The 14,850-nt window shown below is 39.1% G+C and overlaps 1 protein-coding gene across 5 annotated transcripts in view; it reads left to right on the forward strand.

The window, feature by feature from the left end:
* Rab30 (RAB30, member RAS oncogene family) overlaps positions 1-10,691 on the forward strand; it is a 102,899-nt gene extending 92,208 nt beyond the window's left edge. For 4 of the 5 annotated variants that reach the window (XM_006508294.3, XM_030243075.1, XM_006508293.4 and 1 more), the window contains one exon: positions 1,845-10,691. In XM_006508294.3, coding sequence (XP_006508357.1) covers positions 1,845-2,095 — 251 coding nt within the window. In that variant the 3' untranslated portion in view covers positions 2,096-10,691. The remainder of the gene's footprint in view (positions 1-1,844) is intronic. The other variant, NM_029494.2, reaches the window with a different exon arrangement.
* Positions 10,692-14,850: the final 4,159 nt, after the last annotated feature.

Here is a 14,850-nt window from a genome sequence, read left to right on the forward strand (position 1 = left end):
ATTAAAGGCGTGCGCCACCACGGCCGGCTCACTTGTATTTTTAATATGCTGTGGACTTCTGGACTTAAATGTTCATTCAGTGTGTTTTAATCCTGTGCAGTTATTACTGCCCAAGTTCCTATTATTTCGTCATTGACATGGGAAGCGTCTTCAGATAAGCTCCCAAATCCTTTAGGATTACTCCAGGCATCTTTGCAACAGTTTTCCCGCTCTCTGATACGGCAAATATTCAGGCATACCATTTAATGCCCCACACCTACAGCTGACAATGTCTTTAAGAGGTGATCTTTCTTTCTAATGTGAAGATTATAGTTAGGGACCCCAGCCTCAGTGTTGGAATCATCTTTACTTGTAGGTCACCATTTCTAAACTTTTTGTATTAAAAGCTGATATGTATGCAAGTGTGTGATATGTATGCAAGTGTGTGATATGTATGCAAGTGTGTGATATGTATGCAAGTGTGTGATATGTATGCAAGTGTGTGATATGTATGCAAGTGTGTGATATGTATGCAAGTGTGTGATATGTATGCAAGTGTGTGATATGTATGCAAGTGTGTGAATTGTGTTGCCTTATTAGGTTCAACAAGTTGTGTTCAGACTTACAGGACAATCTTAAGCCACACATGGCATCCTTTTCACTTAGAAAGATGCAGGACAGTTCACTTGACTTGATGGCAGGCTGGCATCAGGTCTCATGGTCCTCTTGGCAGGCTTGGATGACCCAGGTATCAGGAAACAAAGTTCACTGTGACAAGTACAAGAGAGTCACTGGCCTTAGATGCCTCTGTGTCCCACACGAACAGCTCCACAAACATCATGGACAGAATTGATTCAGTGGTGAATCTGTACTCAGGACTTTCCAGCGTTATGACTGTCTGTCTGTCTACTAGGTACTTATAACTCATACACAGAGTAACTTATCAATTGGCTCATTTAAGCAGTGTTACCAGATAACAGAGTTGATTATTGTCAGCCTACCTAGAAAAAGGAGTAGAAAACTTTAAAAAGATAAAATATATGCCCCCCAGTTAATTGTACAAATACTTAGATTTATATTTTAAAACTGTAAAAATTTTATCTTATCATTAATCTCATACTTGTATTTCATCTTTCTCATGTCTAAAACCTCAGTTCCAAGTGGCACCAACATAATTAATGACTTGCTCCATCCCTTAACACACACATAGCAGACTCAGAATCCCAATACCAGCTCGGCCATTGGCACTATGATTACTGAATGTGTTCAAGACTTTGTCCTTCAACTTCCTTTTGTCCTTAGCATGCACACCTAAGGATGCAGGGTTAAATCATAATGTTTTAAATTCAATTGAAATCTTTGTACTTATGCAACTATATAACTAACAAGTTTACAGGTTACTTTTAAATTTTAATTTTGTATTAAGTACATAATTATCTTGTTCAATTATGTAAAGTGAGATTCTAAGGTCATATCTGTAAAGCAGAATATGATCAGAGAGGGCTGGTTTCCGCCCCTGTGCTCTCTACGTTTCTCTTTCTGGGTGCCCATTGTCTTTTAAACTACAATCTTGCTTTATTATTTTTCTTAAAATGTAAGAAAAAATGGAATTTCTGTCTATTTTTTTAATTTAGACAGTTGAGGATTATACTTTTTTTTCTGCTTCCTGTGCTCATATTCTCAATGCACGCAAGGCACTGGTGTTTTAAAATCAACAACACCGCGATCACGGTCACATTTATTGGGCTTTACTCGCTCACTCATCTGTTTAACCTCCTGATGGACTTCAAGTCTGGAATTGAGTCGCGATGCTTCCTGGCTGAAACACAGTCAGGTGATGATTCTTTGTTTTACCCTCGTTACAGGCAACAAGATTGACCTGGCTGAAAGGCGAGAGGTCTCCCAGCAGAGAGCAGAAGAGTTCTCAGAGGCTCAGGACATGTATTACCTGGAGACTTCAGCCAAGGAATCCGACAATGTGGAGAAACTCTTCCTTGACTTAGCATGCCGACTCATCAGCGAAGCAAGACAGAACACACTGGTGAACAATGTATCGTCACCCTTACCCGGAGAGGGGAAAAGCATCAGCTATTTGACTTGTTGTAATTTCAACTAAAGGCTGAGGCAAAGAGAATCAAAGGGAATCAGTAGTTGCCTTGGTGGGCCGTACGTTGCTAGGGAATCTGGCAATGACTATGGCTCCCGCTCTTGGACCTTCTGACTCCTGTAGGCTCCAGAGCTTACCAAGCATGCAGGCCAAGGGCCTTGACTGCAGGCCAGCATTAGCAGAACACATAATGGTTTCACCCTTTTGCAGTCTGGCGTTGGAGCAAGGAGAAAATTGCACTAAGCGCTCCATGATCTGCAGAGCATGTTGCTTTTGTTTTTAAAAAAGCAAGTAAAAAATGCATTCCTGAACACAGAGCAGGGGATCGTGTACTGTAGGAATCCTTCTGTGTGTCAGCGGGTGCATGAGGGGCTATTCTTTAGGCTTCAGTGGTAATCTGGTGCCCATGGATTTCTTGACTACCAGGTAAACCAAAACTGGAAAGGCCAAGTACTGTCTCTGTAGTACTTATTGAGGACCCCATGGAGATTTTGAAAAGTGTTATTTCTTTTGTCCACAAGCACTTTCAAAACCTTTGGGATATAAAAATGGGAACTCTTCTCACGACCAACAGTAAAAATTATTGTTTAACAATATATACAAGCTCCATGACTCTTTTTGGTGCTAATGATTATGCTATTTCACAGACCAAACGTTTTAGTACATTGATACCCTTAGATGTATTACCTAAAAATAAAAAGAGAATGGGGGAAATCCATGAGTCAGCAGTCTTCTTCAGTCTCATTACCACCATTTCTAGGATGGGTTTGGATATGAGAAGCCCTTCTTCTTTCATATTCTCCTTGAAATTTATTAACATTCTTCTATTCTTTCACACTTATCGTGCCCTTTAGGTAAATCAAAGTATTAAAAAAATGGGGAAAAATATAAATTATGACATTCTAATAAAGAAGATTAGTTGTAGGACATGTTGAGTAGCATGAGAAAACAGAGCAGATATGACCAAAATACTGTGGACTATGGACTGACTGCAGGGCAGACTTCCAGACAGAGTGCAGCTCTCTAACAGGTCACGCCTTTTCCTTTCGGGAACTAGCCTTGGAGAGGCCAAGGTTTAGGATTTTGTAGACATTTTTAGTATAATAAGTGAGAATAGCAAGAGATGAAAAGTCTCACAAATCATTTTTGTATCTTCAATAAACTTAGGAAAGTGTGCTCAGGAAGCAGGCTGAGCTGTCCTTTATTAATATTAATATTGATCTCAGATTCGTCACCATACATTTCTTCCCCCTTTATCTTTTCTTCTCCCTAGTCTCCCCCTGTAGTGTTCCTTTCCCCATTCCTTCTTTTTCTCTTTCCTCCCCATACCGGTATGCACGTGTTACTCGAAGTCTCCAATTCCGATGGAGGTGTATATGCCTTTACTTAGCCGATTTCACAACAGGACTCAAGTTGGGACACGTGCTGCTGAATGACTTCCTGTTTCTTCAGTGCCGTGGCTTGATGCCTTCCAGTTTGTTCACTGTCATAGCTGCAAATACGACAGTAACTAAGTCTGTGTGCTCTTGGTGTTGCTGAAGCTTGCTGTATAGCATAACTGAGTATGAGTCACTGAATGAGGATATGACGGGAAATTCCGCTGTCGGTATTGATGGTGACAATCCTGGACCTGACATGTCACTCTTGGAAAGCTACTGAATTGTAAAGCAATGATTCAACAGGGCAGGATATTGATAACACATTTCTAGCATTTCTAACAGAGTCCAGAATGCCCAGTCTTTCTCGCCTGTGACTGCGTGTATTATTACCAGTCGTTGGTGTTGATTGGCTCACTGTGCTCTTCTTGATTCCACAGGAAAGAAAAAGGCTTCCTACAAGTTTGAACTGTCTTCCCTTTATATAGGAAGGGGAAATAAATCACTTTAATGGAAATCAAAATCATCTATAATTACCTTTGCTTAATAGCCAGCAACCAAAGGCATCAGAAGATAAACTAATCAAAGTTACAGAAAAATATATCTTTCTACTGTGAATGTCCCTAAATTTAGATTTATTACTTTTCTTTATGGCAAAATTCTGATCTCCCCAGCATAAGATGACTCAGCCTTGTCTCACAGCACTGTGTTAAAAATAACGTTGCTTTGTGAACTTTAAGGGCTTTGTTAGATTGGACTAATTTAGCTCCAGAATAACAGCTTTTGGGGTCACATTTATGTTATTTTATTCTCATTCCTTTGGGCTTATAGCACCCCCATCTGTCCCTTCGAGTTCAGAAGCAGCTCAGAGAGCTCTGCCACAGGTCCATCTCCCTCTGGGTCTCTGAGTCTTTGAGTAAATCATAGTCACCAATCTTTGGCCTATTAGTGTGGACACTTGAGAAGCTGGGCCCTTCCGTTCCACAGTTCTGTGAATTTAAGATTAGGCCATTGGGATATTTGTTCAGCGATGTATCTCAAGTTTGAGAACAATCCTTGACAATACTGTAGGTGCAATAAATACCAATTGAATAAATGAGTCAGTGCCAAGAGTTTTGTTTGTTTGTTATTTTAAAGTGAAAGTCCTTAAAGTGGTTCTTGAGATAGAATCATTTCAATCTAGGGCAGGACATAAATATTATTTTGCCTAATAATTCTTATTGCCAGGGCAATATTTGCTCAGATAAGCCTCCTTTACATATAATTATTCAATGGTGAAACCCCCCCCCAAGTTTTGGTTTATTGTGATGTCAGCTCATCCTGACAAGGCCATCGCTTCTTCTATTTGTAGTATGACAATTTTTTTTTACTTTTTAATAAAATTATTAAATATGTGACCACCTTTTCAATTTCCAATGAAAATACATGTTCAGGGTGTAGAGTCAAGCTTGGAAAAACTCTGTAGGATTGTAGGTTTCTGATAGACTGTGTCCTCAAAGAACTTAGCGGTTTCTCCTTTCTTACACAGAGCCGTGTTCCTTTGTATCTTTCATTAGATCTGTTGGATTATATTAATATTTAATTACATAGAGCCAATCATGGTTTGTGTAGACTTCAAAAGTTACATCATTGGCTTTTTCCGGCTTTCATCCCCTCTCCCCACCCGTAGTTTAGTCATTTTTTTATGTCAGCATCTTTCCCTAACTAAAAATGAAACTGAAGTGTATTAGCATTCTAGTATGTCAGGTTTTGATTTTGAAATTATTAAGAAACCACTGACCAAAACAAGATGTCTGGACTAGTATGATTGAAAGCAGTGAGGCTCGATGGAGGGAGGAAGAAAGCAGAATCTTTCTCTTCTCTTCATCAGAGTGTACCTGGAAGGACCCGAGTGATTCCCGGTGTTAGAGCAGGGACTTGCCAGTCTACTCTTTGAGCTAGCCCACAGCATCAACTTCACTTAGACTAATTCTGAACAAACAGCTGCAAATCATTTCGAACCTGATTTTTACCCCCATGTGTCCTATCAGTGGCCTTAAAGACAGGGAAAGTTCTGAGTCTTAGTCCTCCAGAATGTTCTGCATCTCATGGCCGGATGTACTTACTAGGGATCACGTTCTTACTAGTTTCTGAAAGAAGTTGTAGTTTTGTTTTGTTTTTTAAAGAATTTTTAACAGCGACGGTTCCTTTCTTCCTTCAAGCATGGTCTTGACAGGTGTGTTTCACATCTCCTTCTCTGACAAGATGTATTCCACATAAGCAATTATTGTTAAACACTAAATGAAGAAGATAGATGTTCTTTTCTGGGATTTTTGTTCCTGTGGCACGAGTTTATCTATGTTTGTTTATCTATGAAAGCTGTCTTTCCCTTATACTATACATACAGGCAATATTGGTTAATGATAGTATCCCTTCAGGTCAGTCATTACTATTGAGTAATATAGATGGTTCCTCGCCTCCTTCCTAAATCACAGGATGTTCATGTTATAATTACTCTGGGGGAGACACTGCTTTTTACTTTTTATCTTGTTTTTTTTGTTTTTGTTTTTTTTTTTTGTTTTTTTTTTTAGACAAGATCTCAGTCTATAGCTCCAGAAATCAGGCTGGCATAGAAATCACAATGTAGTTCAGGCTGGCTTTGAACTCATGGTAATTCTCTTCCCTTAGTCTTACTATAATTAACAAGCCACCATGGTTTAATTCTTTGAAACTAAAAACAAATGGAGGGGTAACTAGTGGGGGTAAATGAATTTAACACACGATATTTGAAGATTATTTGGAGGATTTTTGTAGGACATGGCATAGAGAGGAATATAAAAGATACTTCACAGTTGAAAGAAATAGAATGAAGACTATCACACCCAAGCCATAGAAACACAGATTAGGCTGTGTTGGGAAGAATATCGTGAAAAAAATTGGAACCCTCTGTAGTAGCCGCCTTCCTGTCAAACAAATGATAGATACAAACTGAGCAAAGAAAATGTGCACAGGACCTATAGAGTTGAGAGGATTGGCCCAGATGCTCTATAAACTCAGAATCCTAAATAGCAGTACCTTTTCTTATGCTCAATTAAATATATGTTGACCAACAGTTGATGATATTTTTTTTTAAAGGCATTATATTCTGTCACAGCCTTTTAGGGAAAAGGTTGGGTCACATGTCCTTAGACCAAGACACTGATCTGCCATTAAGTCCTAAGCTAAAAACTCTTGTTCGTCCCTGTTGAAATCAAACTGGCTTACGGGTTAAAAATGGAAGAAATATCATTTAGGCAGAGGTTATATGAAATCATAGAAATTATTCATCTCATTTGGCCTAATAAACAGTGTGTTCTCTTCAGGATGTTAGAAGTAATTTAGCATAGGAGAACCTTCCATTAGAGAATCCCCAACAGTTCAGTGTTCATGAGAGGACAGGAGGATCACAGGGAGGACGGCATCCTTAAGATCTGCTTTTGGAAGTCTCAAATGACATTTGGAGATTTTGCTGATTGTGGAGAAAGAGAATTTAAAAGAGTGAAGGCCAATTTGCTTCATATATAAAGTAAATGCATGCACAAAGTACAAAACAGGTCTTTAACGTGAAAATAAAATAACTAAAAACAATGTTTGCTAATTAAAATGTGTGAGCCAAATGATCACATTGTAAAGCTCCTTGCCCCCTTTCCAGTCTGATAGACTTACTTGGTTTTTAGAAAAGGAAAACATTGCTCTTGAATCAGTATGGAATGAAACACACTTGAATATGGTGAGACTTTCTCTGACTAGGTAAGAAATCAGAATATAAAGGCTAGTTCTGCTTTGACCCTATAAGGTGTGTGAGTTACATTTTTCCCCCAGCTGAGTTAGAGGAGAATGACAGAGGCTGAGCCATGTTCTGATTAAATTCTTGGTCAGTGATGACTGGTAGCTCAGACAATGATATATAGAAAGGTATGAAAGGCAGGCACTAGGCTGGCTGTGTGCAGCCCTACAATAGAAAAATTAGTTGGGGGTTTAAGCAAAGTTTGAACAGTTTTTTTTTCCATCTGTGAGACGGACCTGTTAGGAATATGCTGAAAATTAGATGAGATAAACTGAAAATATGTTGCCCAGCAAACAGGAAAAACTCAAATATTAGGTTTTTGTGTTGTTTGTTTGTTTGTTTGTTTTCTCTCCTCTTAGTTAAGAATAGGCCTTGGCAGTTGGAGCAGTGACATGTGACTTTAGTCCCAGGTACTTGGGAAGCTGAGGTGGGAGCTAAGGCAGCACAGGAGACTCCATCTCAAGACTGTAAGGAATGATTTGGGTCAGTCTGTTACAAAGAAAAGAAGTCCATTTCGATGAGGGTTCCTTAAAAGGAAGTGTCTGATTCGATTTGCTTTTACATGTCAGTCACCTGTTTCTTCCCATACACCTTGAGAGACATTTTTGTCTCAATAGACGATTCCAGGGTTGCAAACTCCTCGTTATCAGGAAACTTTCTCTTAGAACTGAAATACCTCACAGTGCAATACAAACCTCTTGTTGATTTCATTCTCCATGGGAAGAAAATGGCTTGGTTGTTATCTGTCAGGGGTCCCACTTGCTGTCTGTTATTGCCCATTGTCAGCTATTTGAAAACAAAGTCGTAACAGTGTGTGAAGGTGGCGGTGATCCTTATCCTCCTGGTGAACATCAGGACAGTTGTTGACTAGCTCTTAATTTCTTACTGGGATCAGATTTAGATAATCCTATTGTTGATTAGTTCTTTAATTATCCATGCATTTCTCCCTTTACTAATAATGTATAGTGGATATCCCAGCAAGACTAATTCTGGTTCTGTGACTCTTCTCCATCTATAGGTAGAAATGATATCATAAATCCCAGTTATGTGATCTGCTTTTAGATTTAATTCTACATCAACATTATTGTATGAATGTATTACTAATACTTTAAATGTTTTTATCTCCCTTTCTATGTGTGTGCTACATTTTGAAATAAAAATTAGGGTACTAACTTCCTAATAGAGCAAAAATTCAAGTGCAGGGTTAAGAAAAGAATTTGTTTGGTTAGAATAATTCACTAGCTGATGAATGGCACATCGCTTTTGTTTAATATTACACAGTTATGCCTGGATTAAATAATAATAATAAACTTGATAAAGCCCTCTGAAAAACAGCTGCTAAGCGTACTGCTTCTGGAATGTAATCATTAGGAGTAAATATTTTCATGTTCTATACAATTACAGAATGTTAGTGGAAGTTTATTGTAGACTATTTGACAATGAATGTCAGTTGATTTATTAAATGAATTTTTTAAAGTACTTTTATCCTTTTTAGGGCTGATTGGGACTTTTAGGTCCCTGACATAAAACATTTCAAATGATTGGAATGCTGGCTTCTCACTTCGCTCATTGGAGTGTCCATCTAGCTCTGCCTGATGTTAGCACTCCTTTGATGGTGTGGAAACGAGATGCACAAATCTTTCTCAAGTAGTGCATGAGCAAAGTTGCTGTTTTCAGAAAAGAAAAAAAATTCTAAAAATTGCAACTAATAAAGAACAAAGACAAGACTTTGAAGAAAGTGTGCCCTGTATGTTATTGCACACACTGTAATGCATGACTTTCAGCATAAGGATAACATACGATGCAAAATATTTCATTCTGGAAATCTCCACAGCTAGTTAAAATATTTGTAGAAGCTGCTTTGTGGAGACTTAGAAAATCCCTTATTTTATTCATTTTCTTATCTCTCCATTAAAGCACTAATATTTTATACAGTTTCAGCAAGCAGGTTGACCAGTATATTTTATGAACTCAGTTCCTAATATATGGCTACTGGCTTTATGCATAGGATCTCAGTAAACGCCACACATATATATCACTATATAAATCCTAATCATCTGCTTTAATAGATGCATAGTTCTTGGTTTAAAATGTGATATGCAGATATTAATTGTACAATATATATTTTGTGTCCATGTATTGAATTTACTTAACAAAAAGGCCATTATAAATATAAGCCATTTGTAACCTGAGTATAATTAGTTCAAAACATTGTCTAGAAAGATGATTTGTAAAAAATTTAGTCCAATTTCAAAAGGGGGACAAAGAGGAACCAGGAACTCAAAAAAAGCATTTTTAAGTAAAATTGTATCTTTAAAAATTTCAGATAATTTCACACACAGTAACTTGCCCCTTTGAAGTATAAAATTCAGTGTTTTTAGTATACTCAATATATTGTACATTGTCACTGTCTAACTTCAGAATATGTCATTCCCCAAAGGCTCTGTATCCATTAGCAGCCAAACCTTCTCCTTCCACAGTATCTGGGAACAATCTATCTGCTTTCTGACTATGGATTTGCCTTTCATATAAATATAATTAGACAATGTGGCCTCTTGTGCCTGGCTTCTATTAAGGTTTTCAAGACTCATCTGTATTGTAGCATGAGTCAGTATGTTCTTTTTATGGCTAAGTAATATTGTGTGTGTGTGTGTGTGTGTGTGTGTGTGTGTGTGTGTGTGTGAGAGAGAGAGAGAGAGAGAGAGAGAGAGATTTTATTTGCAAGTTAATCAAATATTGGACATTTAGATTTTTTCTACTTTCTGGCTAGTATAAGTAATGCTGCTAGAACATTTATGTAATTTTTGTATGTGGTCATGGTTTCTTTCACATCTCAAAAACAGATTAACAAATTAAGTAATTTGTATTTATTTAAATAGAATCTTTTTAAAGTCCTGCTTGGAGAATGAAACTTATGATCTTGATTAAAGTGGTCAATTGAACTCTAGAATAATGCCTGTCAGGTATGTCTGTAAGAATATTTTTGTGAGGATGTCATTTTGATATGGTTATCAATTTCATGAGTCCTTGTAGAAATTACATTGTCTGAGAATTTCAAAGTTCTCCACATTCCTTGAAAGACAGCTATCAATCATACTGGAGCGGGCACTCCTTAAACTTGGTAGGACCATTCAGTCAATGAAGGAGCATTTTAAAGGTGTGGTTTCTTACATTCTAACTATCTCAACATTTGCATCTTGGAAAAAAGATCATCAAATTGCCAAGCCTCCTGAGTGTTGTAGTTTAAGTTTTTATTATTAAGAAGTAATTCATAACGAGAGCAAAAGTGTCAAGAATGTATTTTGTGTGCAAAGAATGAATGTATTTAACAAAATCTTCTTATTTGTAACAATTTTTTTAAAAGTTGAATGGAAATTGATTTCTCATGTACTTGTACATAAATAAACATTTCCTGTTGCCCCCAGTTGGAGGATTATATACCATGTCAATACGTCAAAACTGAATCAGCTCAAGTATACTTGTGTCCTTCAGTATAACCTGGAATGTGCCCTGCATGTAGGGCTCTAGATCTTCTGCGTTTGAGTGTTAATTCTGTAGCTGGCAGACCTTTGACAAGTCATTGAATATTTTGTATATTTTTTTCTCCTCTATGATAGGGCCTATACTAGATCACCTTTAAATTTTCCTTAGGTTAGAACACTAAGATTACCCTGTCATATTCAGATGTGAAAATCATCTTTGTTAATTATTGAGAAAGTTACTTTATCCTGTGATGCATTAGATGGGGCAATGCAATGGTAAGCAGGAATATAAACTATATTCCTGTCTCAGGTATGACATTAGAGTTGTACTTTTCAACCTTTAATTTTTTCAACTTCAAAATATGAGTATCTCTAAGTTTAGCTTAAGTGTAGCTAAATACATTGCATAGTTCTGAAGAGATATCACTTAAGGTGTTATTCTACACAATTCAAAATGGAAGTACTTATTAATTACTAGTAAGTCATCCATCCATTCGTTTACATACTCACCATTATTGAAGCCTGACACTATTACTGATGCTATGGTATGCTTACAGACAGGAGCCTAGCATGGCTGCCCTCAAGCAGTTGAAAGAGTCAGCTGCAGATACTTATACTCAACTAATGGACAGAATCTGGGGACCCCTGTGGGTGAATTAGGAAAAAGCTGGACGAAGATGAGGAGGAGGGCAACCCCATAGGAAGACCAGCACTCAACTAACTTGGACCCCTGAGGTCTCTCTCTTAGACACTGAGCCACCAACCAGGCAGCATTCACCAGCTGATATGAGTCCCTGGAAACACACAGAGCAGAGGCTTGCCTAGTCTGGCCTCAGTGAGAGAAGATGCACCTAACTCTTGAGATCCCAGGGAATGGGGAGGGCTGGTGGGGTGGGGACATCCTCTTGGAGATGGGGGGGGGCAGGCGGGAGGGAGGTATGGGATGAGGAACAGTCAGAGGGTGGGTGGGAGGGGGGTTAATGACTGGACTGTAAAAAAAAAGATTAAAGAATAATGATAATAAAGAAAATAAGGCAAACAGGAATGTGCCTTTTAGAGTCACCCTGCCTCTCACTATTTCTACAGCAAGAGCCAAAGATATGTACCTTTTCTCAAAGTTCATTCTACCTCCAATACTTCTCTCTCACCTTCTGTCTTCTAATATTCATATGACAGGTGCCCGACTTAGATTGATTGTAACAGGTGGATTGTTTTAGGAGCGCCCAACACTCAGCTGCTCCACTCTAAAGAAAAACCAAAGCAACAAGTATATAGCTACATTTTAGGAAGAGTCATCAGCTGAATAGAAGTTGGAACCTTGTAAGATCCAGAGGATCATTCTCTCTCTTCCTCCCTCCTCCTCCCCTTCCCCTCCCCCTCTCCTTTCTCCTCCCCCTCTCCTTTCTCCTCCCCCTCCCACTCTCTGATACAGGGCCTCTCTGTGCACCCCTGGCTGTCCTGGAACTCTCTCAGTAGACCAGGCTAGCAACAGTATAGTATAGTATACTACACTGTATAGTAACAGTATAGTAAGTATACAGTATAGTAAGAGAAAATATGCAGTATCTACTGACCCTCTAGTGGGTTAAAGGAGGATAAAAAAGCCACCAGCAAGCTTCTTGTAACACTGGAAAGTTTTGCAACCCTTGTAGGCCTGTGTAACTAGATATGCCTGAAATCTACTTAGTAGCACTGCATTGGGAATGGATTTCATATCATTTCCTAGCAAGCCTACTCTAAGCTGTACTGAGGAACCATCTTAAAAAGGAATATCAGAAATCCCTGTATATACAATTTCTGAGATGTTGCAAATATTCTATGGCCTTGAAAACAAAACTAGGCCCAACAGAGTGACTTTGACAAAAACTGCTGAACATTCATTCTATATTGAAACAGATGGGTGATATAAAATTCAGGGAAATGGGAGGATCTAGACTAGAGAGATCCTGCTCAGCATCTCCTCAGAGGCAGGCACATCTCTGAGTTTAAAGCTAACCTGGTCTACTGAGAGAGTTCCAGGACAGCCAGGGGTGCACAGAGAGGCCCTGTGTCAGAGAGAGGGAGGGGGAGGGGAAAAGGGAAGGAGAGTGGGAGAGAGGAAGGGAGAGAATGATCCTGTCTGGCATATCTTGCCGAATGATAACAATCTCCCCTGTGTGCTCTTGCCATTGTGATACCATCAATAATGAAGCCTTTATAAAAGCTCCAGTCGGTATTGGTGCTATCCCCTTGAACCAAATGTCTCTGTAAAGAAAAGGGCAGCAAGATCCCCACACTTGCCCTCTGAAAGGAGAAACACAGGGAACTGTAGGTTCCCACCATCAGTCACCCTTGCCCGTCTAATCACTCCTCAGTGTGGTACTTGGGCATCTGTCAGAAGGAGAGGGAAGTTTGGCTTCTATAGATGCCCAAAACTCACAAGGCCATTCTGAGGTAGCTGGAAACAATGTCCCAGCACTGGGCTGCTGCCCTGTCCTAGGCTACCTGCCCTAACTAGGTCCAAAGAGAAACTTTCCTTGGGAATGGCTGTAACATACTCAGCTTCAGCTCAAAGATTTTTAAGGAGAAAAGCCCTAGTCAGTGGTTTTTGTCCTGGCTCATGCCAGGGCAGGGGCAAGGGGACAGCTCCTGACATCTCTACAGTAGCAGCAAAGAACACCACAGTTCCTGTTGCTTTATACTGCCTCCTCTACCAGCCCTGTACCGCTTATGACCATGGACTGACCACAAGTACTTTAGGCCCCTCACTCCTCCTGGTACAGGTAGTGCCAAAGACCCTTAGAAATAGAGCCAACATCAACAACGCCAAAGGAAGTCACTACTGCCTGATGTACTTCGAGGTTAGATTACCTTATTTCACTCTGCTTAATGCTGGGTGTGTTTGTGGACCACAGAGCCCAAACAGTGTATACATTGTGTTCACATTCACTAATCACACCTAAAGAAACTATAGGGCTGGGCTAGAGAGGTGGATCAGCAATTAAGAGCGGTTACTGCCTGCTGCACTTTTAGAGGACCCAAGAATAGACTTAATTCCAGCCCCCACATTTGTAAGTTCACAATTGTAACTCTAGCTCCAGGGGATACAATGTCTCTGTGTTCCCTGGCACCTGCACTCCTGCACATACCCACAGATAAACATACATATACACACTTATACATATTTAAAAATAATAAAAATAAATCTTAAAAAAAGGAAAAGCCCAGGAACAGATTGTTTGGCTAAACTCTTATACTAAAATGTTTAAGGCCAGTGTCATCCCTTTGCCAAAAAGACTCCACCCTCGATCTTAGTAAGTGGAGAAATAATAGAAAGGACATATGAAAGAAAACTTTAGATTGAGATCCAAAAAGAACACAGATGCAAAAAGACACAAGAAAATACTAGTTAATCAGATTCAACAGCACATTTAAAAGATATCCAGCATGATCAAATTGGTTCCATTTCAGGGATGCAAAGATGGTCCAATATACATACAAGTGAATAAATATGCCACACATAAAGAGAATGAAGGAGAAAAATAATACCATACTCTCAGTAGATGAATAAAAAGAAAAAAAAATTCAACTTTATTTCGTGGTAAAATCCCTGGCATGAAGGCTTCTTCCTCAGTACAGCAAGCACACAGCCCCAAGGCCAATATGAAACAGAAAGCACAGCCTTACAGAAAGGAGGTGCTGGTGTTTATTTTTATCACTTGTCCTTGTATGCTTTCTAGTGCTGTGATAAACATTCTGACCAAGCAAACAAAAAAGCCTTGGGGAAGAAAGGCTTGATTTCAGCTTAGTTAGTACATCATGAAGGAAGGTCAGTTCAGGAACGCAAGGCACAGACTGGGAGGCAAGAACTGAAGCAGAGGCCATAAAGAAAATGACTGCTATTGGCTAATTTCCCCAAAGCTGGCGTAGCCTGATTTCTTACACAACCCAGGACTGCCTGCCCAAGGCTGGTATTGCCCACATTGGACTGGGCCTTCCTATATCTGTCAAGTATTCTAGAAAATGCTGCACAGACTTGCCTAAGGTCCAATACGACTGAAGCATTTTCTCAGTTGAGGCTCTCTCTTCCGAGATTACTCAAGCTTGGGTCAGGATGAAAAA

The sequence above is a fragment of the Mus musculus genome, chromosome 7, assembly GCF_000001635.26.
Source record: "Mus musculus strain C57BL/6J chromosome 7, GRCm38.p6 C57BL/6J".
Taxonomy (NCBI): domain Eukaryota; kingdom Metazoa; phylum Chordata; class Mammalia; order Rodentia; family Muridae; genus Mus; species Mus musculus.